This window comes from Chinchilla lanigera, unplaced genomic scaffold, assembly GCF_000276665.1.
Source record: "Chinchilla lanigera isolate Chin_1 unplaced genomic scaffold, ChiLan1.0 scaffold00052, whole genome shotgun sequence".
In the NCBI taxonomy this organism is placed as follows: domain Eukaryota; kingdom Metazoa; phylum Chordata; class Mammalia; order Rodentia; family Chinchillidae; genus Chinchilla; species Chinchilla lanigera.
In genome coordinates, this window is record NW_004955453.1 from 14,903,626 (window position 1) to 14,930,571 (window position 26,946).

At 37.8% G+C, this 26,946-nt stretch overlaps 1 protein-coding gene across 5 annotated transcripts in view; it reads left to right on the plus strand.

Annotated features, from left to right (window-relative positions):
• Usp37 (ubiquitin specific peptidase 37) overlaps positions 1–26,946 on the plus strand; it is an 85,293-nt gene that overhangs the window by 57,582 nt on the left and 765 nt on the right. For 4 of the 5 annotated variants that reach the window (XM_013519868.1, XM_005395644.2, XM_013519870.1 and 1 more), the window contains 11 exons: positions 757–874; positions 2,203–2,282; positions 5,021–5,185; positions 6,891–6,956; positions 9,849–9,990; positions 12,034–12,289; positions 19,098–19,264; positions 22,130–22,190; positions 23,792–23,907; positions 25,796–25,865; positions 26,012–26,150. In XM_013519868.1, the coding sequence (XP_013375322.1) occupies positions 757–874; positions 2,203–2,282; positions 5,021–5,185; positions 6,891–6,956; positions 9,849–9,990; positions 12,034–12,289; positions 19,098–19,264; positions 22,130–22,190; positions 23,792–23,907; positions 25,796–25,865; positions 26,012–26,150 (1,380 nt within the window). The remainder of the gene's footprint in view (positions 1–756; positions 875–2,202; positions 2,283–5,020; positions 5,186–6,890; positions 6,957–9,848; positions 9,991–12,033; positions 12,290–19,097; positions 19,265–22,129; positions 22,191–23,791; positions 23,908–25,795; positions 25,866–26,011; positions 26,151–26,946) is intronic. The other variant, XM_013519871.1, reaches the window with a different exon arrangement.

Consider the following 26,946-nt stretch of genomic DNA (forward strand, 5'->3'; position numbering starts at 1 on the left):
GGCTCCGAGGGCCTGCTCGCCCCGCCCGTCCCCTGGGCCTCCCAGCGCCTAGAAACTCAGTCTGCAGTGTCACCGGGGTCTTTCTTCTCGCGTCCTGGCCTCCGGGATTGGGTGGGGCCTACCTGGCTCTTTGCGCGCTTTTCGGCTGGGAATCGCGGTGGTATGAGTCCGGCCCACTCTCGGATCCAGGAGCCCTCCATTTTAGCTTTTTAAAGTTCAGAGTTTTTTAAAACTACAAAAATTTAAAATTTAGCGCTTTAAGAAAGTCCTGGGCTGAGGATATAGCTCAGCAGCATAAGGCAAGCATAAGGTTGTGAGTTCAATTCCTAGTACCAAAAAAAAAGTCCTTACATACCTACAATTGAAATTTTATCTGTATTAATTTCATAAAGTTTAAAGTAAACATGAAGATAGTCTTGCTGGGCATGGTGGAGCTCACCTATAGTCCAAGCTAAGCTTCTTGGAGGCTAAGGCAGGAGGAGCCCGAGTGTGAAGCCTGGCAGTTTAGCTACACTGTCGAAGAACAGAACTTAAAAGGGCCAGGATGGGCTCAATGGTAGAGCACTTGCCTGGCATACATGAGGTTGTGGACTCAATCCCCAGTGCTATAAAGAATAAAAAAGGACAGTGTCTCAAATGCTGTCTATTTCTTATGCTTACCGTAGTATTATGTCAGCAGCCTGAGTTCTGTAGGGAAGAATATATTTTTTATTCATTGCTCTAAATACTTGTATTTATCTCTTTTTATTCTTACAGATGTGGAGAGACTATCCCCAAAAGAGAACAATTTAATGACCTCTCCATCGACCTTCCTCGTAGAAAAAAGCCACTTCCTCCTCGTTCAATTCAAGATTCTCTTGATCTTTTCTTTAGGGTAGTACTTTTTGTATTTTTACATAACTATGTTTTACATATCATAGATGATTGTGCTTTAAGTTTTTGTTGTTGTTGTTTTGGGAAGATTTCTTGTTTTTTGTTTCTGTGACAGGATCTCCCTTTGTAGTTCAGCCAGCCTTGAACTCACTATGTAGCCCAGACTAACCTTCAACTCATGGCAGTCCTCCTGCCTCAGCCTCCTGAGTGCTTTAAACTGGTTTTTTCAGGCAGCTTTTCAACCAAATTATTCTAAGGAAAACCAATGAGAAGTATTTGTAAATATTTATTTTACAGAGCTTGATAAATCTGACTGTAACTTATCAAAGAGGAAAACTAAACAGATTATATCTTTAATTCAACAGCAGCTATATAAGTTGGTATACTAAGAGCTAAAGAATAGAAAAATACTCTTTGCTTTTCCTTAGGTTGTTTGTACCCTGATAGGAGCAAGGAGGGAAGGCGCATGTTTATCCAAAGCTGTAGATAAATGTGTCTGTAATAAACCTTCACAGGTATTCAAAAAGCTTGTGGTCCCTAATCAGACCTATTGTATAGCAGATCTTATAGCTGGAAGAAATTGGCCAGGATCCCTCTTAATCTATATACTAATGGTCCTTGTTTTGTTGTTAGCAAATTGACATTGTTGTCTTCCTAAGATTTGAAATAGGAATCTGTTATTTAAATTATAAATATTCAGCTCTACCCAAAGATAATACTCTGCTTTTTTCTTTTTTTTTTAGTCATTCTTTACTGTTTATAATTGTCGTAGGCTGAAGATTATCCTTTGTATCTTTATCTCTATTTTTTTTAAGGATTTCTTATTTCAGTTTTCTTTAGGTAATGATATCTACCCCAAACTTGGGTCCTTTTAGAGCAGTTATCTTTAGTGGGCTGTCACCAGAAGATTGATTTCTGTTATAAGAAAGAGGTTGGGTTACAGACCAGGAACTCCACCTAACCTGAAGGTGAACTTATCTGTGCCCTAGCCAAATATTAAAATCTAGATATACTCTTGGCCAGCAGTTCATGTATATCCATGGGGAAAAGTGAGAATCTGCAACTTTAAGAGTCTGCTTACTATCTTTCATAAGTTGAGATGTTTCCTTGGTAAAGAAGGAATTAGGAATTCTAAATAGGATATCATATGATAAGTATTTTAAAGATTCAGTCTTAATTTGGTGATTCTTGTGGTTCACAACACAAAATTTAAACTAGTTCAAACTTACCATTCTACTGAACTAGTAAGGTTAGAGAAAACTGTTTGCATTTAATGAGTTAATGCTGATTGAATTTCCTCCTTTATTTTTCCCTCTTGTCTTTTCATAGGCAGAAGAACTTGAGTATTCTTGTGAAAAATGTGGTGGGAAATGTGCTCTTGTCAGACACAAATTTAACAGACTTCCCAGGTAAATTTAAAGTATGTGCCTTTTAAAAGTACTTAAAAGTATGTAAGTGAGGTGTACCAGAATGTGTTGGTAAAGAAGGTTAACAAAACTGAGATAAAGTATACAGGGTGGAGAGGTAGCGTGCTCTTGTGTAAGAAAGGAAAAGAGTTCAGAGTGTTAAAGAGCAAAAGGATCTTGATAGTCCCAAGGAGATGGCAGTAAGAAGATGCAGCTGGCGAGACCTAACCCTCTTGAATTCCACACTGCCAATAAAAATCTACAGACACACACCATGTGTACATGAAAATAAAACAGTAAGAAAAATGGTTTGCATTTTGTGCATTCCTTTTTTACTTGTAAGTTAGTAAATTTCCTATATTATGAGACAGTTCAGCATAATGAAACTAACTTATATTTTATTACTGCTGTATAGGCAAACATAAAATGAAGGTGGTTACAAAAAAATTATGCTGTAGTTACAGTGCAGCTTTTCATTCTTTCCAAGAATAGTCTCAGCCACAAACAAGGTTATCATTCGCATGAATTATTTATGTGACACTTTGCCTGCAGTACTTTGCTTTCTTTTATTAGCTTCAATTTGAGTAAGTGTGGAGGAGTTTCTGGAACCCTGCCCCCAGAGACTAGTTCTTTTACATTCTGTAATCTCCTCCTTTCTAGAAAACAAGTTTTTAAGGAAATCACTTTATGAGTCATAGCAGTATTATACTGACTATAATCTGTATTTTTTAATATTAGCCTTATTGGTATACTTTTGATACACATAATAATAACATGCATCACAGGAAATTTGTACCTGAACATATTATATCCTGATCCTTTTTTTTCCCCATTCCCTTCCCCTTTCTTCATCCCTTCTTCCCCACCCTATTTGCAAAAGCTTTTTCTACTTTTTTCCTTCTATTCTCTTTTTTCTTTTCCCTTCTTTCCCTTTCCCCATTCCCCTTCCTTGTTCCCCTTCCCAGCATTGAACATTTTCTTCCTGTTTCCCAATATTCATCATCCGTTTTGGTCCTTACTTATCCTTTGAGATTCTCACACAAGAGAAATAATGCAGTATTTAAACGTGTATGTCCAGTTTGTTTCACTTAAAATTATATTCTCAAGGTACATCCATTTACCTAAAAATGTCTCAAGTTTATCCTTCATTATGGCAGTATAATACTCCATTGTATTTAAAAACTTCATTTTCTTTATCCACTGATGGGCAGCTGGGTTATTTCCAGGACTTAGGTATTGCAAATTGTGCTGCTATAAACATGGATGTTCATATATTGCTGTGGTATGATGCCTTTAACTCTGGAAGATACCAAGAAGGATAATAGCTGGGTTAAATAGAACCTCTAGTTTTAGCTTTTTTGGGGTGGGGGTAGTGGGAATTGAACTCAAGACCTCAAGCTTGCCAGGCAAGCACTTATGCTGCTGAGCTATATCCCCGGCCCTCTGTATTGATTTCCATATTGGTTGTACCACTGTCCACTCCTACCAGCAGTGGAGAAGGGTTCTTTTTTCCCCACAGCCTCACCAGCATTTGTTATTGATTGATTTCTTGATAATAGCCATTCTTTCTAGAGTGAAATGGAATCTCAGTGTTGTTTTAATTTGCATTTCTTGAATGACCAGTGATATTGAACATTTTTTCATAGATTTATTTGCTGTTTGTACTTCACCTGAGAAGGAACTATTCATTTCAGATGCCCATTTTTTGTATTGAGTCTTTTAACTTTGGGGTCTGGTTTTTGTTTTTGTTTTGAATTCTTTATATATTCTAGATATTTTTGTCTGAGGAATAGCTAGTAAAATCTTTTTCCCATTCTGTGGGTTGTCTCTTCACTCTATTAGTGGTTTCTTTTTCTGTGCAAAAGCTTTTTAATATGATATAATCCCAGTTGTTGATTCTGTGTAATATTTCCTGTGCAATCAGGGTTTTATTCCTAAAATCTTGGCCTAACCTGTATTTTTTACTTGAGAGACTTTGCTTTTTCATATTTGTGAGTGCTGTGAGGCAAGAAGAAGGCAGGAAGAAAACTCAAGGTAAAGGATTGGCTGTTCCCAGATGTCACTAGCAGAGTAAAGAGACAACCCACAGAATGGGAAAAAAATTTTACCAGCTGTTCCTCATCTAGAATATATAAAGAATTCGAAACAAAAACAAAAACCAGACCCCAGAGTTAAAGACCCAATACAAAGAATGGGCATGTGAAATGAATAGTTCCTTCTCAAGCTAATGATTTGTCTTGTCCTGTTTTTGTTCATTTAATATTTAAAGCCATTCTACTTTTATTCTTGAAGGATCTGATATCTGTACACTTTTAATCTGCCTCATCATTGCAAATCAGTGATTCTGACTTATCTTCCTATTTCATACTACCTTTTATTTTGGTTAGAATTATTGGGAAATTTGTTCAAATGTTTTGATTTTTTTTTATATTAATTTTAGTCTTTTCATATCACTTGGATCTTCGTTGTCTTTTACATTATGAATTTGAAGATCATGAATGGTTTTCTTTTGAGGCAGAGTCTCATTTTGAGAAGGTCTTGCTGTGCAGTTCAGGCATACTAACTTTACAAAATACTATATTTCAGTGTGCTGACTGTAAACATATTTTGAAGTATCTCTAGTTTGGCCAGATGTATTCTTTAAATCAAAATTTGTCTAATAGTTAGAATGATCTCTCTTAATCTGAGAGAGTTCACCTGTATTATGTGTGTCAGTAGAGTCACCATCTCCTGTTTTTCAGGGTCCTCATTCTTCACTTGAAACGATACAGCTTCAATGTGGCTCTCTCACTTAACAACAAGATTGGGCAGCAAGTCATCATTCCAAGATACCTGACCCTGTCGTCTCATTGCACTGAAAATACAAAACCACCTTTTACTCTTGGCTGGAGTGCACATACAACAGTGTAAGTCCTTAAGAAGCAGTGTCTTTACCTTCCCTTTTGAAATGGGCTTTAGTAGCCAATCAAAAGAATGATTGAGCTATAAACATGAGTTCAGGTAGAATCAGACCAAGATTTTAATTTTGGGATTTTCATATTAAATTACTGCCTGATTGAAGTAATTGAAGAAAATGCTTAAACAAAATTCCTTCAAGTGTATTAGCTGCCTTTCTTAATAAGGTACTTTGTAGGGAGTGCTCTTAGCTTTTAGATCACTAGAAGACTTGAGTTACCATAGTAATCACCTGGACACTAGAAATACTGATTATAGTGTTCTTCCCTGAGGTACTATTTCAGTAGGTCTGAGATATCAATTGAGAATTTATGTCTTTAATCAGTACCTCAGCTGATTCTTTTTTACTTGCAAATTTGAGAAGCCATATACTAAATATTATGCTGGAACCCCCAAAATAGATTATTCCTTCATGAATGTAAATTATCAACAATGTGAAGAGTTTCAGTGAGTCCTAGAAACTTTTCAAAGAGAAACAAAATAACCTTTAGGTTTTGCTCCATCATGCAGGCTATGAACATCTTAGGATTTCTCTGAAGGGTGTGCTGTTTTCTACATACATGCATTACTTTGGAACCAAATGCTTTAATTCTCTTCTGTAGTTAAACACTAGTTTGATAAAAGACTAAAGGTCAGGATTCTAAAATTTGAGAGATGAGAAGGATTTTTGAGATTTTTGTCCATATCCTTAATTTTGCAGAGAAGATCCAAGGGCATTTAGTGATTTTCCTAAGGTCATACAATTAGTAACTGAAAAAGCCAGATCTCTTGGCAAAAGTGGAGTAATAGACATTTTAGAAAGTGAATGAACATTTGCCAACATGAATTGATACATTTTTGTAAAGTGTATTTCCCTTTGTATATATAAGTTATGTCGTATAAGTTTACACTACAGCCCTCAAAAGTCTAATAAAAGCAGGGGCTTGAAGGGTCTTAATGTTTCAGGTTTTTTCTCTCTTTTTTTCTTTTTTTTGGAGTGAATGTTAACTGCCCTCTGCTGATGGAGTTTTTTACTCATCCTGGTTGTGGTATTGTGTCATCACCAATGTAGGATCTTTACAGTCGCAGACCAAAATCCAGACTCTGACCCTGCAATTTAATAGCTTTCAGACCTTGGACAAATCCCTTGGCTTGTCCATAGGGAAAAGAATACAGTGGTTGTCAACATTAAGTGAAGTAATACATGTTGAGTTCTTCCTGTAGTGCTTGACATCTAGTTAAGTCCTCAATAAATGAGAGCTATTATTGTTTTATTGTTTACAAGAATTGAAACAAGATAATTTCCCCCAAGTTGTTGTTTTCATATGCATTACACTTCATTTTCAAAGCTGTTTGTTTTGAGGGGCTGGGGATTTAGCTCAGCGGCAAAGCGCCTGCCTGGCAAGCGCAAGGTCGTGAGTTCGGTTCCCGGTACCGGAAAAAAACCAAAAAAAAAAAAAAGCTGTTTGTTTTGATTATTAGATCAGGAAGAGCCCAGAGATGGTATTTCATTTTCTCTCTTGGCCTCTGTTACTAGTAATTTATAAGTATTGTAATTGTTTTCCAAGAAGATATGTGAGTTGTGGCACAAAATAATTCATTTTATAAGTTAAATATGTATCTTTAACAATGTAACTGTATACATTATATACACTGTATTTTCTAATTTTCTGATAGTTCTAGACCATTGAAAGCCTCTCAAATGGTGAATTCCTGCATCACCAGCCCTTCTACACCTTCAAAGTGAGTTGTATTTCTTGTGTACCCAAAATTTGTATTTTTAGGGATTGGCTTTTCCTGATCACTAAGATTGTTTCCCCCCTTTATTCTTCTTTTTGCATGATAATTGCTCTGTATTGTCCATATTTCAGAATTTTCCTAATCTCATTTAGAATACTGTATAACCTAGAATATAACAAGTTCTTCACAGCAAAAGAAGTTTAGATGATTCTTGCAGTATTTTCTTTTGGGCTGGGGATTTAGCTCAGCGGCACAGCGCCTGCCTGGCAAGCATGAGGTCATGAGTTCGATTCCTGGTACCAGAAAAGAAACAAACAGTATTTTCTTTTAAAACTTACATAATATTTCATCCTACATCTCTAAAAATTGACTAATACAAAGAATTTTAAGGATTAAAGGGATAAAATAGGGGCCAGGGAGATAGCTGAACAATACAAGCGCTGCCTGGCAAGTGCAAGGTCATGAGTTTGATTCCCGGTACAAAAAAAAAAGAGATAAAATAGCCCTGCTGGTCTAAAGCACCCTTCTTCAAAGATAGGCATGGAATCCCAAACCTTTTACCTCTTGCTAATCTGAGACTTAACATTCTTTGACACTGAATAGGCAAACTTCTGAAATCCAATAGAAAAACAACACTGGATTCCCTGCAACCACATGCACTGGAAATGCAGTTATTCTGCAGATGTTTTATGATTTTTATTTAAGACCAAAAATGCATCCTAGGAGGGAAACAAATGCTTTTTAAAAAAAATTATGCCTCCTTTCTAAGATTTTGCTAGAATCACAGTTCCTGATTAGACAATTCCAATTGACTTAGTTGTCATTTGATTTTAAAATGTTTTTCTAAAAATTTGATGTCCCAAAGTACTTTTAGAAGAGACATTTTTGTTGTTTAAGGGCTTTGGTGGGCTTATATAATCATAAAATGACATTTGGGAACTGCTATTTTCTTTTCCTCCTGTTAATTATTTTTCAGTGCAATTAAAACCAGATGACTAACATGACTAGAAATCTGAAATGATACCGATATGAATACTCTTGCCCGTTCTCAAGATACAAATGAGCAATACCACTTGGCTGCTTAGAAAGTGAGCAAGTGATGCATTTACAAGATGAATATTTTTCATTGCTACAGGCAAGCTGCCTTCTGTAAATATAGTAATTATTAATGGAATGCACTCTTTATGTACCAAATCACTATAGTTGCAAGAAACAGATAGTTTCATTGGACATCATAATACCTTGGCATGGTCATCTGTTCTCCAGGGTCTGTCTATACGAGAATGTGAGAGTTGTTCGGTAAAGGATGATTAGGCCCTAGAAGACCCATCATGCCGATCAAATTTAAAAGAGGCTGAATTATGAACCATACCATTAGTTCTACTGCATTGTCCTTTGTTACATTTGACCCTGGTAAACTAATAGCCAGGTGTCCTTCTCTTCACTGAAGTATTTACCTGGATAAAATTCATATGTTCAGGTTTGCCTGGTGAGCATTAAATCAGAAATGAGGAATTAAGATGGCTAATTGGCTATTTCTGAGTTATACTAAGAACCCTTTGAACACGTAACAGGAGGCTGTTTAAGTGTTCAGGCTGGATTGCAGTAATACCGCAACTGTTCCAGCCACAGACTACATGTGGGCTTCTCACTGACCACTGCCTCTTTTCTTTGATCTCTGCTGCTGTGCAGTCCTCTTGATTTCCATTGTGCCCTCTTGCTTCCTGGTGTCATCACTCCATATGTTTATTTCCAGTTTTCACATTTAGATTAACTGCATTTTTCATATTTCATATATATATATACATATATATATATATATACACACATATATATGTATATATGGTTTTTTAACAAGAGCATATGAATTTATTTTATCCTCCATCCAAGAAAGTTCTTGCTCTTTGGCATTTACCTCTTTTCCTTTAGTTTATTTTCAACTCATTGAGAAAACACAGTAACACCTTACTTATCTGTTATAAGTAAGAATAATTTTTGCTGTTCCACATAGATTAAGTTTATGTAACTGAAGTTTGCCTTTGTAAGCATTTATCTTTAAAAAGCTTTAGCCATTTTGGATGAAAAATTTTCTAAAATACATTGCACTCTTATATTCTTAAATATAGTGAATATAATTTATAATGTTAATGGTGTAGGATGAGCATTATGAGTGTTTGTTATTGGCATTGTGTATTAATTTGATACTACACTCAGAAGAGGCTCTAATTATTACAGCACAGTTTGCCTTTACAGAAAATGTCTTTATAGTTCTGTTTTCCTTTTCTGTAGTTATTTTCTCATTTCCTAGCTCTCATTTCTTGATGAACTTGCTACACTATTTTATACACCATTCTTGGGTGAGAAAGTGTCCCTCTAAGTGCATGGGCTTTAGAGCTGCCTCCTTAGAAGGCTTTTTTCTTACTTTGTTCCCTCTATGTTCTGGAAGGCAGAGGTTGCCAGAAGTCTGACCTACAGATAATTGGATAAGTGGAATGTTACTGTTATTTTTAAGTGCATGGATCATAATTTAAAATATCAAAAAGTAATTCTGATGCACTTTTTTTTATCAAAAACATCTATTCATTGTAATGCCTGCATGAATTCAATAGAATACTTACTTTATAAAGACAGCAGCAAACTTCATTGGGGTTGATCATTGACAGAAAAAGGTATGATGAGATTGGTTTATTGATGATGATATAGTAGCATAGAAATTATCCAGTTTTCAGAGCATGGCTCTTTAGGAGTGGGTCAAAGGTAATGATTAATGTATCTCTTTTGAAAATCTATTTTCTCTGTTAAATAGTTTTCCATAATGGAAAAGTGTTTTGTTTGGTATTTATATGTCAAAAGAATAACGAAGACAAATGTTTATCAGATTTTTTTTTATTCCAGGAAATTCACCTTCAAATCCAAGAGCTCCTTAGCTTTCTGTGTTGACTCAGACAGTGAAGATGAGCTAAAACGCTCTGTGGCTGTCAGCCAGCGACTTTGTGAAATGTCAGGCGGTGAACAGCAGCAGGAAGACCTGGAGAAAGTAAGTAATTTTTCATCAGAACACCTGGCAAAGATTTGTGAAGCTCTTACTGTCCAAAAAAAAATATCTTTTATAACTAGTATCAGCAAACCTAAGAAATAACACAAAAGGGATCACAAACTCAGTGGCTCTGTTTAGATGCCAGCACAGGGGTTGTTTGTTTGGGTTTTGGTTTTTTGAGACAGTGTCTCACTTATGTAATTCAGGCTGGCCTCAGATTCACAGTGAACCTCCTGCTTCATCCAGCCTGGTTAATCCTGGGATTACAAGCCCAACTACATACTAATTTTATTTTACTTTATGTTTTGGTTTTTTGAGTCAGTCTTGCTGTGTAGTTCAGTCTAGCCTTGAACTCACTGTAGAGCCCAGATTGGCCTCAAACTCTCAGTTGTCCTGTCTCAGCGTCCCGAGTGCTGGATTACAGCCATGCACCACCCAGCCCTGGTACTAGTTTTAAAGATTGTGCTTTCTCTAGCTACACTTGATCTTAGCTAAAAGGCCAGGAAGTAATTCTCTAGCTACAAAAACTAGTCTGTTTTAAGAAATTAAAGTAATTGTAAGTAAAACTTCTTCTGTTACCTTTCCAAGCTACTTTTACATATTAGACCTCAGATAATTACCTCATTTTAGTAGCAGTTGTTTATGTAAAGGAACTGTAGTAAATATTTTACATCAACAGAGCAACCAAATAATTTATTTACATTGTGAGTATGAAGATTTGGCTACATCATCATCTACCTTAACACTTAGTAATTAATACATTGAAGATTTAAGCTTTTCTAGGTATTTCTATCATTTTATGTTACTGTTTGTTTTAAACTTCCCCTTGGCAATGGAATTATAATAGTTATGTTGTGTTCTCAGCTGTCTCCCACCTTACTTTAAAGCTACTAGTAGAGGTTCCACACTTTGAATGAGAATTGAAATTCAGAAATTCTTTCAGATATAGCCAGACATGGTGGCGCATGCCTGTAATGCCAGCACTTGAGAGGCTGAGGCAAGAGGATTGCTGCAATTTCGAGGCCCGCCTGGGCTACAAAGTCAGTTCTAGGCCAGCTTGAGCTACACAGTAAAAACCTGTCTCAAAAAGGCAAAAAAGAAGAAGAGAAAAACAGAAATTCTTCCAGAAATAAATGTTATTTAGACTATAACTTTTTAATATTTACATAATCTTGTACAGTTTTTACTTTTCTCATTTAAGACCAGCCAGCATTTAAAGTGGAATAGTAGGTGTAATGAACAGAATATTTACAATATAAGGGGCTGGGGATTTAGCTCAACGGCACAGCACCTGCCTGGCAAGTGCAAGGTCGTGAGTTCAATTCCTGGTACCGGAAGAAAAAAAATATATACAATATAGTCCATCTGTACCTGGACAAAAATACTTACACCGAGTAATCTATTTTGAGTGATTGTATCAATTTTTATGTATTTCCAAAATTTCTACAAATTACATACTTAACACTTCATATAATCAAGAAAAAGTATCAAGCCAAGCATGAAAGTATCCAGCACTGAGATGCTGAGGCAGGAGAGTCATAAATTTGCACCCAGGCTATCTCAGAATTTTTTTTAAAGGGTTGGGAATGTAGCTCGGCACAAAGGCTGTGGGTTCAATCTCCAGTACTGCCACAAAATACAAAAATACTGTGTTCTGATGTAGTTATTATTTTAAAAACTAAGTTTAGCAGATTATTTTTGTTAAATAACCCCAAGAAGCAAAAAAAAAAAAAAAAAAAAAAAAAAAAACCCAAGAAACACAAAAACTTTTAGACAGTTTCTGCTTTTGAGTCTAATTAATAGGAAATAGAGGGATAGATCTTTTGCAAATGGAAAGGGGACCAAGAGATGGAGGGAAAGGGGACAGGAGGAGAGGTGGATGTAACAAGAACTAAAATATGTTATATATGTGTACCAATTCCTGGTGAATATAATCATTATGTACTGCAAACATACACTAATAAAAATAAAAGCTTGAAAGGAAAAAAAAAATTGCTGTATTTGTACACTTTAATTTCCTCTAAAAGTAGCTCTCGTCTTTAGGATTCAAAATTAGGCAGAATCGAGCCTGATAAGTCTGAATTGGAAAATTCAGGATTTGACAGAATGAGTGAAGAAGAGCTTCTAGCAGCTGTCTTAGAGATCAGTAAGAGAGAAGCTTCACCAACCCTCTCTCATGAAGATGATGATAAACCAACCAGCAGCCCAGATACAGGATTTGCAGAAGATGATATTCAAGAAATGTCTGAAAATCCGGACACTGTGGAAGCTGAGAAGCCCAGAACTGTCACAGAGCCAGGTAAGTTTAATGAAATGAACATATTGTAAAACAAAATTGTGTGACAGATGGCTTCTAAATAATCCAAACCTGGGATTTTGGAAATGTAAAGAATAGTAGAATATCACAAAATTATTTTCTATTCATTTGCAGAGTAAGGACTTCTTCAATTTTCAACTCTTTTATAATGCAAGTAAAATAAGAATAAGTGTATATTCAGTTTAAATGGAAGCAGAAAGTTGATTTTTTATACAAGCATTAGTTTTTCTGTCTTGATGCCAGCATTATTATGCTTTCTCTTTCTCTTACTAAACTTATAATCCCTGCCTGTAATCTCATTGTAATATTAGTGCTTTTGTCTCTAATTTATTTCCTCTTCTAGCTTTTAATTCTTTTTTTAGTGCTGCATCTCCCTAAACTGAACTGAGGAACTTAATGTCATATACAGTTCTTGATTGTCTGTTCCAATGGAGGAGAATACTTGAGGTTATCAAAATCACTACTAATCACAGGACTTTAAAACTGCCTGTTTTAGGAAGAATAAACTTGTTTAATAAGCATTTTATGTCCGTGTTCTCTATAGCGCCTCTTCTTAAGCTGCACCTTCCCCGGTTAGATGTAAGTCATTATTACTTGACCTGTTTCTTTAACCTTGCCATTCCATACACTTTGGTATAACTGAAACCTAAAGGTATGCCTTCTGCTTTTTTTAGTTTTGATTTTTTTGTTTTACAGTGCTGTGGATCAAACCCAGGACCTCTTCTTATAGGCTAAGGAAACACAGTACCAACTAAGCCTGTTTTCCTTTCTTTGTTTACTATGGAACAATATATTGAGAAAAGACAAAAGTAGATTTAAATATAATGAACTCTCTCGCACCCCTTGTATCCATCACTCATTTTCAAAAATTTTCAACAAAAAAATCTGTCTTGTTTCATCTCTACCCACAGTCACTTCTGTCCTACCCCCTTAATTATTTGAAATGAATCCCAGACATTATATCACTTAATCAGTATGAATTTGAGTTTCTTTAAAGGTGAGAAGGAGCCATAACCTCAAGGTTTTCTTGTTATCCCTTGCCATTTCCAGTTGTTTATCTCCTTTCACCCTACAAGCATCATAGCTCCTTTGGGAGTGTATGACATCGGACTTTGCCACCTCTTCATGTAGCTGGCTTTTATTTTCAGTCACTCCCATTGACATTCTTAGGGCCTTCAACATCCTCATAAATAATCGTTTCAATATCTTGTTTTCTCAATTCCTGATCTTAATTGCAAAGATCATTTTTTCTGCATCATCTTAATCGCACACTCACAAAGTCCTTCCTACAGAGGTCCCCTCAAGAATGTATCCCCAGGCCATCAGCGCCACCTGGGAACTTAATGAAAATGTCTTTTAGCCGCACCCCACATTGACTGAGAAACCGTATGTGGCACTGAGCCATCTGTGTCTTAATAAGCCCTCAAACTGGTCTAGAGCATACTAAAATTCGAGCAGCACTGTCATAGATTTTGTCATCGTCAGCAGCTGTACCATGTTCAAAATCTTTATTTCAGATACCTCTCTCTGACCCTTATCTCCTTCTAGCTTACCTAGTATCATATTCTCACCATAACAATAAGGCTTCTAGTTCCTTAACTCTTTCTTTGCTATTCAGCACCTTCCTTATTCCACCCACAAGCTATAATTTGGTACTCTTATCTCCTTCCTCTTTTCTTCTGTCACAGTAGCATGAGGAAACCCTAACTCACAACTCCACCGACTTCCTTTTCCATGCCTGTGCCACACAGCTGAAGAGTGTTGGGGAAAAATCACAAAACTACTAAGTAGACTTTCCTCAAATTCACAACTGCACTGTAACGTGGGCACTGAACACTACTAGTCAGTTCTATTATGCTTCCTATGTAAATTTATTTTCTCATCTTCATGATGTCTTCCGGAAGTCTCTAGCAGGCTTGTACACACCTAGACTCATGACATAGCTGTGTGTATTTCACAGATGCAATCATATGAAAACTCTGCTTTCACTCTCATTACTCTGGGAGAAGCATGTTCAGTCTCATTTGAGCCAGCTGTTCTGTGCACATACAGACTCTTCTGTCCTGTACCTTCCCAGTTTTCCTTCTGCCTCAGGTCCGCTTTTCATCTGTTATCTCCATGGTGTCCTGATGTTATGGTTTATATCTAGAGGTCCCCCAAAGCCTTGTGCACTCATAGTTGGGGCTTTTGGGAGGTGAGTCCTCTGATGAGTTTGTAGCTAAATCTGATGTGGAAAGGTGAAGCCTGGTCAGAGGACATGGGTGGATCAGCGGGGACGTGGCCCTGTAAGCAGAAAAACCAGTATCAAACCCAATGGAAGACTCTTGGCACCGAGGAGTTAGAAGGCACCTTTTATTACACTAGCAGACTGGCTCAAATTACCAGCCCAGAGTCAGATTTGAGTTCAGTTTAAATAGGGTCTGCAGGTGGGAAGTACAAAGCTGATAGCAGGTTATTACATGATTGGCTACATGAAATACAAGAATTATGTCATATATTGTCGGGCAGGTTTGCTTAAAAAGAATTGTTTGACGTTCTGGGAGGGGAGTGGGGTGTGAGTGCAGCAAGTAGAGTTAAGTGGGTCCTTGACTGGGCCAGTCTGACCTAGACATGAAATCCTTAAAGCAAGTTGGAAACAAAATATATTTTTCTAGCTAAGGGAAACACAAGGTGGACACAGTCAAATTGGCCCAGCACATTATCAAAGAGTAGTAGATAGTGAAGACTAACTATCTACGTGACAGGCAGCATGAGCATAGTCACAAGCTATAAGTTGATTTCTAGCCTTTGCTATAATATGCCTACAAGTCTGCTATTCTATAAGTTGCGCTTACAGCCTGGAGGCATCCATCTCCCTCTCTCCTCCCTTGATCCTTCTCCACTTCCCACCACTATTCCATGAGCTTTTCTTCTACCATGGCCCTCTGCCATGCTACCCCACCTTGGAGTTGTCTGACTATGGGGGAGCCAAAATAAACCTTCCTCCCTAGAGTTGAGGGTGTGAAGTATTGTGTCTCAGCAGTGATAAGGTAACCTAGACACTTGCTGGCACCCATCTTGGAAAAGCCTGGTTGACATCTACATTGAGCTCCATAGAGACAGCACGGGGGCAAGTAGGAGTGGACGCACACTGGCCAGCTCTGTGCCTGCTGAGGAAAGATGAACATGGGCAGAGGAGATCCTAACAAGCCTACAGGCAGAATGCTTCATACGCATTCATCGTGCAGACTTGCTGAGTGGAGCACAAGAAGCGGCACAGTGAGGCTTCAGCCAGCTTCTCAGTTTCTACTGTTTTAAATTTATTTTTTGGCACTTCTGTGGGTTGAACCTAGGACACTATCTCTGAGCTACACTCTTAGCCCTGGATATTTAATTTTGATTCCTCCCTCTACCAGTTATGTCTTCACCATATCATTAGATGCCATCATCTACCCAGTTGCTCAGGCCAAGAAACACATTTACTTTGATGTTTGGTTTGGTTTGGTTTTACTTCACACCTTGTTTTCAGTCCATCAGCAAACCCACTCAGCAGTACCTATAAAATATGTTCTAAATTCAGTCATTTACATCTTTATGGCAACAGCTTGAACTTTCCACCTCTGGCCTAGTCCCTAAATAATGTCTTTTCCACTCTTGCCCCTATAGACCTTCTCAAAATAAAACACTCAGAGTAATCTTTTTAAAGCATAAGCCACACCATGTCGCACTTGCACTGAAAATTTATAATCATGTCTCAGGACGCATAGTAACAGCTTCTTACTGTGCCTTTTCCACACTGTCTCCCACTTTCACTCCCCTGCCTTAGCCCACTTGCCTTCTCTCTGTTCTCTAGGTGTGCTAACTTCATTCACATCCCAGAGCCTTTACATTTAAGTTCCTTTATCCCCAGCTTACAGCAATGCATTTTCAGTACAGTAGATTCTCAATAAATATTTGTGACCCAACAGATTGGCCAGGTGGTGAATGACTGAGGAGTAGCAGAAGAATGTTAAGTAAGGTTTCACAGTCTCCAGACACTCGCCACTGGGAATAGTGTACATAAAGGCTCAGAAAGGAGAAAGGCCCTGGCAAGTTCGTGGACCAAAGAAAAAGTTGAGAATGATTTGCATGACTGGAATATGGTGCTAAAGAGGGAAGATGAGGCCTAAAACCATACTTAGCAGTTTGACTTTTATTTCAAAAGCATTGGAATTACTGAGTATTTTAAGGAAACAAATGTTTTTAGTAAAGATTGATATTTGAAAAAAAAAAGGGGTAATGCTGGCTGCAATATAGCACATAAACTAGGGAGAACCAGGGTAATTCTGTGAGACCTGCTAGCAAGTTACTACAAAGTCCAAACCAAAAGTTAATGGTGCCCTAAGCCAAAGTTTTTGGCTCAAAAGTAGAAGTTGATGGATTCAGGATTTAGTTAGGGAATAATGGTTTACCTGAGGTAAGGGGTAAATGAGAGTAAGAAATAAAAGTGATCCTTAGAAACCAAATGTGGTCACACACAGCTGTTATCCCTGCACTCTGGGAAGCTGAGGCAGGAAGATTACAAGTGCAAGTCCAGCCTGGGCAGTTTAGCAAGATTCTGTCTCAAGCTGGGCATGGTGGCACACACCTGTAACCCCCGCCCTCAGGAGGCTGAGGCAGGACAATTGCTGTGAGTTTAGGCCAGCCTGAGCTATATAAGCGAGCTCAGGGCCAGCCTACACTATATAGCAAGACTTTGTCTCAAAACAACAACAACAAAAGACCATATCTCAAAATTAAAAAGGACTAGGGATGTTGTTCACTGTGTAGTTCACTGGGTGTTCAGTCACCCAGTACCAGAAGAAACAAAAGGAAATAAAAAATAATCCTCAGCTTTCTGTGTTTGCCAAAAAATAACTGTGAGCAGTGATCTCATTCACTGAAATAAAAGACAGGAAAAGGAGAGGTTGCAGTTGAGTTGGAAAAGAGGTAAATGATATATTCAGTATAAGAATGTTACGTTAGCCGGGTCCTCCGGAGGCTGAGGCAGGAGGATTGCAAGTTTGATGCTAGCCTGGGCAACTTAAAGAACCTAAAATAAAATTCGTTAAAAAGTAGCTAGGGATATAGCCCAGGACCCGGGTTGTCTAGCATATGAGCAAAGCCCTGGGTTCAGTTCCCAGTAATGCCAGAGAAACAAAAGGGCGATATACTTTTGCACTCAGTAAACTCAGCGTTGTCTTTCTTCAGTGAATATTCACCCAACAATTTAATATAATTTAAAATAACTAGTTGTGGTTTTGAGTGTAAAGCCAAAGTGCTGTAAGCTTTAGAGTATCTGTTTAAGCAGAATATGGTGGCCCATGCCTGTAATCGTAGCACTCTGGGAAGCTGAGGCACGAGGATAATAAGTTTAAGGTCATCCTGCACTACATAGTGAGACCCTGTCTCCAAAAAGAGAGAAGTATCCATACTCGATGCAGGATTAGGACCATTAAAGAGCATATATACTAACTTATAAACAGTTTCAGAAAATGAATGTATAAAGGTAATTCTCATTGACTAAATTCTTTTTGTGAGACTTGCCTTGATGAGAATTTTTACTTTGTAAAATGTTTTATGTTTTTAAAAAGTTCTCTTCCACTCTTACCTGTATTCAAAATTATAATGAAATTTTGTTACATAATTCAAATAACTAGAACATCATGATTTCCATTTATCTTAGTTAGCCATACCCTAGAGATTGAGAAGGTACAAAAACAAAAAAGAAATGAGATTTTCTTACCTCCCTGGATGATTTTAATATGTACTGTGGTAGCTTTCTATAGCATTTATTATTTTCTACTTAGCTCTTTTGATTTAGAATATGTACAAGATATGTTTGATTTGAGGGAGGTTGAGGGGTGCTGAGAATTAAACTCCAAGGCCTCATGCATGCTAAGCTCATGCTCTGCCACTGAGGTACACTGCCAGCCTTCATTAGTTTGGTTATTAATATGAAAGTAAATGCTCTGTTTTGACATATGATGTAGTAAGTGGGAAAATCCTAGTAACTACTTAATCATTTTAGCTAATTTATACTTCATTTACTCTCCCACACACACACACCATACAGGGAATTGAACTCACGACCCTGCACTTGCCGGGCAGGTGCTGTGCCCCTGAGCTAAGTCCCCAGCCCCCTTCATTTACTCTTAAAAATACTCTTTCTAGAACTTGGTCGTGTAACACTGTGACCTCTGAATATTACAGATATTTGTTCTTCCCCATCCTTAATCATCATGTCCTCCTAATGATCTGTTCATATTTCAGACAAGTGCTGTACATTAGTGGTTCTTAATCAAGGGCAGGTCCCACTCCTCCTTTCCAGGACCGTGTGGCAGTGTCTTTCATGTTTGGTTGTCACAGCTGAAGAAGATGAGTGCTAAGGGGCTGGGGATTTAGCTCAGTGGCAAAAGCGCCTGCCTGGCAAGCGCAAGGTCGTGAGTTCAGTTCCCGGTACCGGAGAAAAACCAAAAAAAAAAAAAAAAAAAAGAAGATGAGTGCTAATGGCTTTGAGGAGGAAGAGGCCAGGAATGCTACTGAAACTCTACCATTCTGTAGTTCGACAGACTCCTCCCTGTCCCCACCCCGAAAAACCACTGTCTCACCTCAGTTATCAGTAGTGCTGGGATTTAGAAACCATGATGTAGATGTAGTAAGATTAAATTGTATGCACCAACTCTTAGATGGGGTTATAGTAAGTTACTCTCAACAGTAGGTGTCACTCTAGTCCTAGTATTTGCTTATCAGAGAGAAATTTCCAAAATAGTATTACATTCTCTTTCCTCAGATCCTGCCAATTTTACTGAGATAACAAAAGACTGTGATGAGAATAAAGAAAACAAAACTCCGGAAGGATCACAGGGAGAAGTCGATTGGCTCCAACAGTATGATATGGAGCGTGAAAGGGAAGAACAAGAGCTTCAACAAGCGCTGGCCCAGAGCCTTCAAGAGCAAGTAAGAGATCTTCTAATGCTACTTTCTCCACACCTATCTTTCCCAAGAAATAGTGTAGCAGTAACTAACATTTGTTGAGTATGTGTCAGGCATCATTCTAAGTGATTTACACACAGTAAGATATTGATTCACCCCCAGAAAATTGTTTGGAGCTTGCTTTGGCTTTGAAACAGGTACCTTCATAGATTTTCTTGTTTTAAAAGTCTAAATACAACAAAATGTCTTTTAGTTACATTCCATACTATACTGTACTGTGCTGTACTTCATCACATGCTAAAGCAAAAAGGGACATGGAAGACTTCTTTTGCAAGCTTTAGATACAGTGTACCACTATGATTTTATCATTAATATTTTAAGAGAATATATTGGCTTTGGTCATTTCTTACCATCTTTTTCTGTGAATTATTGGGACATAAAGGCATCAGAAATAGCATCTAAAATTGAATTACCAGATTTTGGTAATAGCACATTTATTTGCTCTTTTCCTGTAGTGATCTATTCTTAAAGTTTTACACTTCTTGTTTTATTTGGTGGTTTGTTTTTTGTTTGATGTGGTGCCGCAGATCAAACCCAAGACCTTACACGCAAGCACTCTGCTGCTGAGCTAGGTTCAGCCAGGTGCAGCCCACAGTTTTTACATCTCTGTGCTAGGGGATTTGTACCTTTGCACCACCACAGTACCTGATTATACAGTAGGTGATGTTTTCATGGTTGTCTAATCCCATTCATTCCAAGTCACGTTAGTGAAAAATTACCAAGACTCCCTAGAATGAGTGTATCATTGTAATGCTTACACATTAAGGTTAAAAAAAAATGTTTTATACCAGTGGTTCTCAGTCTTCAGTGCTCATTAAAATTATCTGAAGAAATTTTAAAAATACTAATATCTGGATTGTTGTGCCCCTCAGAAATTCTACTGTGATGTCTGGGCATTTGGATTTCTCTTCTTTGCCTTTAATCTGGATTTTTTTTCTCCAGTTACGGGGGATTGAACCAAGGAGTGCTCTACCACAGAGCTACATCCTTAGCCTCCTAGAAATACTTTTTCTAAGACAAAAAACCAAGGTCTGATTTCTTAGCAAGAGTTATTTAACAGTACAGAAAAAGGAAGACTTTAGCATTCCCCATTTGCATACAGGAAAGACATATATCTTATTTTCTATCAGTTAGCTCAGTTAAAGCAAGCCTAGCTGGGTATGGTGGCTCACACCTGCAATACCAGCACTTGAGAGGCTGAGATAGGAGGATCACCAAAAGTCCAATGCCAGCCTGGGCTACATAGTGAGTTCAAGGCCAGCCTGAACTGTACAGCAAGATCTGTCTCAGAAAACCAAAGAAAAAAGATGAGTGTCTAGTTTGGTATGTCTGCAGTATTCTGTTAATAACCAAAATTTTAAAGTATGAAATAACTCAGGAGAAGTTATATTTTTCTTTAATTGTGAATTATCTTCAAAGAAAAGAGAAATTTTTATTGTAGTCAGTATTTTCTTAGTCCCTTTTGTAATTAGCCATCTAGTTTGAGGCATTTGCAGAAGCTATTCAAGGTTAGTTTTATTTTTTTAGCTAGTTAGTTCTGCAGGTCAAATGCAGGAGTTAGATTTGTACTTTCAACTGGGTATGAGCACTAGAGGTAAGCACTCTGCCATTTGAGTTCCAACCCTAAGTTCAACAGGTACCCTCTTTTTTTAAGAGAACTCCAGATATATTAGAAAAGTAAGTCATCTTCTTTCATTTAGAATTGCTACCAAGCATCTACTATGTATCTGGTTTCTTTAGCAAGAATAAAAATAGGTATGAATACTGTCTTACAGAAATAGTATTCATCTTTCTGTCACAGAGTGAGCAGTGTGCTAGAGGCTGCTCATCATCAGCTCAGAAGATCTCATTGTGTATTTCTTTTCCCAGTTCTGAACTCAGTGTCATGTGGGTAGCTTGAAATGGGCTATAGTAGGAATATTTGTACCATAGACCCGGGTATGGTTCCAAATACCCTATAATACCAACACTCAGGAGGCTAAGGCAGGAGGATCAAAGAGTTTGAGGGCAGCCTGGCCTACATAATGAATTCAAGGCCAGCCTGAAAACTACCTTGTGAGCTCCTGTCTCAAAAAAATATATGTATTTGTACAATGGAAATTCGCATATGATGTAAATCTGGGATAGGAGGACAGCAGTTCACTGTGTCTACTATGTGTCAGGCTGGTTTGGGGGTTTTTTGCAGGAGGGTGCTTTGTGCTGAGCTGGATCCCCAGTGCTTTTTTCTGGGGTAACGGGACAGGGTCTTGCTAAATTTCTTAGGCTGGATTCAAACTTAAATCCTTCTTCCTCAGCCTCCCAGAGGGCTGGGATTATAAGCATGTACCACCATCCCTGCCTGGCTCAGGCATTTTATAAGAAAGGAAATCGTGTCGTAATATTATTAGATTGTAGCAAGACCCTGTCTCAAAAACAAAAAACACCTGTAATCCCAGCATTCGGGAAGCTGAGGCAGGAGGATTGTTGCTAGTTTGAGACCAGCCTGAGCTACAAAGTGAGCTCAAGGCCAGCCTGAACTGCATAGAGACCCTGCCTCAAAAAGACAAAAAACATCCCAAGCACCAAAAACAAAACAAAGAAAGAAGAAAGGTCAAGCCCTCATAATGGTGCATGCTTATAATCCCAGCACTCTGAGAGGCTGAAGCAGGAGGATCATAGCATGGGCAATTATTCAGTGACTTAGTGAGAGCCTATCTCAAAAAAAAGAAAGAAAAGAACAAAGCATTATTAACTAATACTTCTGGAGAAGGTGATTTTATCCTCATTAAATAGTCTAATCAAATATTCTAATACCTCTTTAAATACCTTAGTTTTATTCTTGTCTCTTAGGAGGTTTGGGAACAGAAAGAAGATGATGACCTCAAAAGAGCTACAGAGTTGAGTCTTCAAGGTATGGAAATTACTTTAATTACATTTTTAAATGGTAAAATGTATTACACATAGATAAGTATATAAAATGTTTTTAAACAATAACAAATTTAAACTCCTCCCAGTACAGAAGTAGAACCTCAAAAGTTACCTGTAAGCAGGCATGGTGGCACACAGCTATAATCCTAGCACTGAGGAGGCTGAGGCAGGAGGATCTTGAGTTTGAGGCCAGCCTAGACTACAAAAATGATAGCCTTTCTTAAAAAAAAAAAAAAAAAGTTACTTGTGCATTTCTTCTTCTCTGTTCCTCTGAGAGGAACTCACTATTTTTAACATCTATATTCACTTGCTCTTTTTTATAGTTTTAGTATCTGTATCTGTATCCTTCAACAATTTGGAAACAGTGAAACAGCAGGGACTAGTGGTAGCACACATCTGTAATCTCAACATTCTGGGAGACTGACACAGAAAGATCACGGGTTTGAGCATAACCTGGGCAACTTGGTGGCTTAATGATACCAAATTAAATTTAAAATAAACTAAAAATAAAAAAGCACTTAAAATTAAAAATAAAAAAGTGCTGGGGATGTAGCTCAGTGCAAAGGCCCAAACTGTCTATTCAGTGAAAGACTCATACTGCCACTGCTAGAATTCAGGAGAACAGAATGTGGCTTCAGTTTTCCCTTGAATTTCTAAAAGCTCAGTCTGGGGAAGTTGGTGGGCAGGAGTTGTGAGTATTGAGCAGTGTAAGGTTCGCATGGTCCTGGCATTTGGCAGAGCTAATATGTGGGCAGGTTGGGGAGGGGCACAGATATACGTTGTCATGGAGACAGAGCTGACTTCCCTTCTGTGTTTCTAACATCACTGTGACCTTTCTCCAGCTCTCGCTTCGGTAGTATGAGGTGTGGGTCCCTGACTGACCTAGTCAGCAAGGAATGGAGAAACTAAGGACACAACTGAGGATCTAAGCTAGGTACAAACAAGCATTTGTCTTCAGGGTTAAAGGTAGTGAGCTGGTGGCAGGATGGCTGTCTGCAGTGACAGTGCTCGGTCTGGACTGGTAGTCCTCTACGTCCACGCGGATACTCGGGATCTCCTGCCCTTCTCCTAGAGATGCCTTCTGACTTTCCTTTATGTGAATCGCTCATTTCCTGTATCTCATTCTTCCTCACCCTTGTACACTTGTATTTTGGTGAAAAACATCATCCGGTAGTTTGCTTAAGAAAGAGGGCATAGCGTTGGGCAGGGTGGCACCTGCCTGTGATTCACCAAGTACTTCACATTTATGTACTATTTTTATGATACAGAATTTGGTGAACTAGGATTATCTGTAAAATTACATATTCTTTTCCAGTTTTATTCCTTTCTCGTGAGGGTTAGACCCCTTTGTCATGTAAATATGTGTAAAAGAAAATGGACCGTTATTTTAACATACTCTTTGTCTGCAGTTATTTCCCAGAGTGCACTGAGTGACTTGCATACGTGCTGCCAGAGCAAGCACTGAACTGAGTGATTTCCACTGTGATATTGTTTCAGGTTTTCTTAGGGTGGTAAAATGTGCACCTCCAGCTACTTTATCTTTCTACTCACATCTCTTACAAAATTTCACCTTTCTTTCTTCAGAGTTTAACAACTCTTTTCTGGATGCATTGGGCTCAGATGAGGATTCTGGAAATGAGGATGTTTTTGATATGGAATACACAGAAGCTGAAGCTGAGGAACTGAAAAGAAATGCAGAGGTAATTTTTTATCCCTGAGGAGAACTGGTCAGATCATCAGTGTTACTTCTGCTCTTTACCCTGGACAAGCCGGTCTGGTGTCCACCACAGGTTCATTTCTACCCTTTTAGCAGCCACCAAATGGTCTTCATTGTCTCTTCTCCTTTGCTTTTCATTTCTTACCTATACGATTCAGAACAAAACAAATACATCCTGACCATCCTGTGTCCATGTTAGATAAGACCCTGAGAGTATGCATATGAGTAAAGACAATGCACATTAAATTACTTTTAGTTCCACCAAATAACTGTAGGCTCTGTATAATTAGTGAAAACTGTTGGTTATGTAATGAGAACATGTTGGTCCTTTTTTACCCTTCTCTTTCCTTAAATAGTTGCCTTTTTCCTGCTTGCTTTCTCTGTGTTTGTGTCTGTGAGTGGTGGTGGTGTTGGTTTTTCGAGACAAGGTCTCACTCTGCAGTCCAGGCTGGTTTTGAACTCACAGCAGTCCTGCTTCAGCCTCTTGAGTGGTAGGATTACAGGCGAGCACCGCCACACCTGGCTTCCTACAAATTTTAATTACTCAGAATCCCACTATCCTAGGCTGGGTGTTGGTAACACAGCTGTTAGCATTTTGACATGTATTTTTTTGTTATTCTCAACTCCACATATGCTTAAAAATGTCATAGTGTAAGTAAAGTTTTTATTCTGCTTGTTGGTTATACTCTGTACTCAAATGAACATACTATTTATTTTTAACTAACATTGAGTGTTCAAATTTTCAATTTTTTATCATTAATAATATATTTTCTGTATTTTAGATTATCTTTAAATCTCCAGAAATAATTTACTGCATCAAAATTTATGAACATTTAAACAGTTTGATTTACACATAGCTATATTCCTTCACAAATTTTTACCTTCCAGGGCTACCTACAGTGCATGAATATCATTTTCTATTTGTTTTCTTTTTTACCAACAATATTTAATAACATTTGAAACATAAAATGTGAAAGTTCATCCCTATAGCAACACAGTGTTTTTCATTTTGTTGTCCAATACTTAAATGTCTACATAACTATTTTTGTAGGAGTGTAGTTACTATGTAAATTCATGTAGATTTGAAAAACAAGTTGACATGTAGCTAATCCAAGTAATTTTAGGCTGGCCTTGAACTCACTTTGTAGCCTAGACTGGCCTGGAACTCACAGCAATCCTCCTGCCTCAGCCTCCCAAGTGCTAGGATTACAGGCATGCACTACCACACAGGGCAATTCTTTTAAATTTAATTTTATTTAATTTATTTATTTTGGTTTTTTGAGAGAGGGTCTCACTACGTAGTTCAGACTGGCCTCAAACTCATAATGATTCTCCTGCCTCAGTCTCCCATGTACTGAGATTACAGGGGTGCCCCACCATACCCAGCAAAGTAATTTTTTATTATTTTAACTGAGTGATATTGATTGAACTGATATATCGTCAGCCCATCAACTATTATTGGGTATATTGTTAGTCCCAGTTTTTCATTATTATAGATAATGCTATATGAATAATTTGGTACATAGCTTCTTTTCTTCTTTTTAATTATTTCATTACAATAAATTCTTAGTTGAAGGTAAATTCCTGGACCAAAGGGTACAAACACTATAACCACCAGATTTCATTACTGAGTCTGATTAAACCAGTGGCCTATCCTGCATGCAGGACATATCTTCTCTATTTTTTCTTCCTTCCCTCTCCTTTTGTTTTTCCTACTTTTTCTCTTATATCCCTCAATAAACATTACCCTGTTACACTCTAAATAAATGAACCCTGCCCTGAGGCTTAGCTATGTCAGCTTTGATAATAAATTCAAATCCAGTGTTTTGTTTTTATTCAAATGAGAAGTCATATACACTTCTGTTTTCCAGACGGGGACGCTCCCTCATTCCTATCGGCTCATCAGTGTCGTCAGTCACATTGGCAGCACCTCTTCTTCAGGTAAGTGGACATTGTCGTTTGCCCCTTTTTATGTTCTTTGCCTGGCTTTGTGAGGTATAAGTTGAATACATCAAGAAAAACTTAAAAGTTTTTCCTTGATCACTCCCAAAGTGAATTGTGTTAACAGGTGTAACTGCTTATTGCAGGTCATTACATTAGTGATGTGTATGACATTAAGAAGCAGGCATGGTTTACTTACAATGACCTGGAAGTATCTAAAATCCAAGAGACTGCTGTGCAGACTGATCGAGATCGGAGTGGTTACATCTTCTTTTACATGCACAAGTAAGAAACTTGGGGCTGGGGATTTAGCTCAGCGGCACAGTGCCTGCCTGGCAAGTGCAAGGTCGTGAGTTTGATTCCTGGTACCGGAAAAAAAAAATGAAGAAAAAAAAGAAACTGCCAATACCAAGGAACTGACAAAAAATTACCTAAATTCTTCTTCAAGAATAAAATGTTCCCTCATTACTTGACTGATTGACAATTTTTGGTTTTTATTGTTTTTGTTTAAACAAAAACAATAAATTTGGTTGATATTTCCTTGTAAGTCCAGAAGATTTTCTCTCTTAACTCAACGTTAGCTGTTCATTTCACACAAAAAAACTATTTGTTGCACAATATTGTGCACATGTAGAACTTAATACTGTTTTATGATAAAAGATAGTGTATCATAAACTTTCATGGCCTTTTCCTTTTTTGTTTTGTTTTTGTTTTGAGACAGGGTCTTACCATTTAGTTCAGACTGGTCTTAAACCCACTTTGTAGCCCAGGCTGCCATGAGCTCACCGTGATCCTCTTGCCTCAGCCCTTAACCTCCCATGCTTTGAGATAACAGGTGTGTGCCACCACATCCAAGTTAGCCTTGGCCTGCTAGTTCTATCAGCTAGAAGATCTGATTGATATGAATGGGAGCTACATAGTTTTTGGTTTTTTTTTTTTTTTTTGAGACAGGGTCTTGCTACAAGGTGCAGGCTGACCTTGAACTCACTTATGTAGCCGAGCCTGGCCTTGAACTCACAGCAGTCCTCCTGCCTCAGCTTCCCAAGTGCTGGGATAACAGACCTGCATTACCATGCCTAGC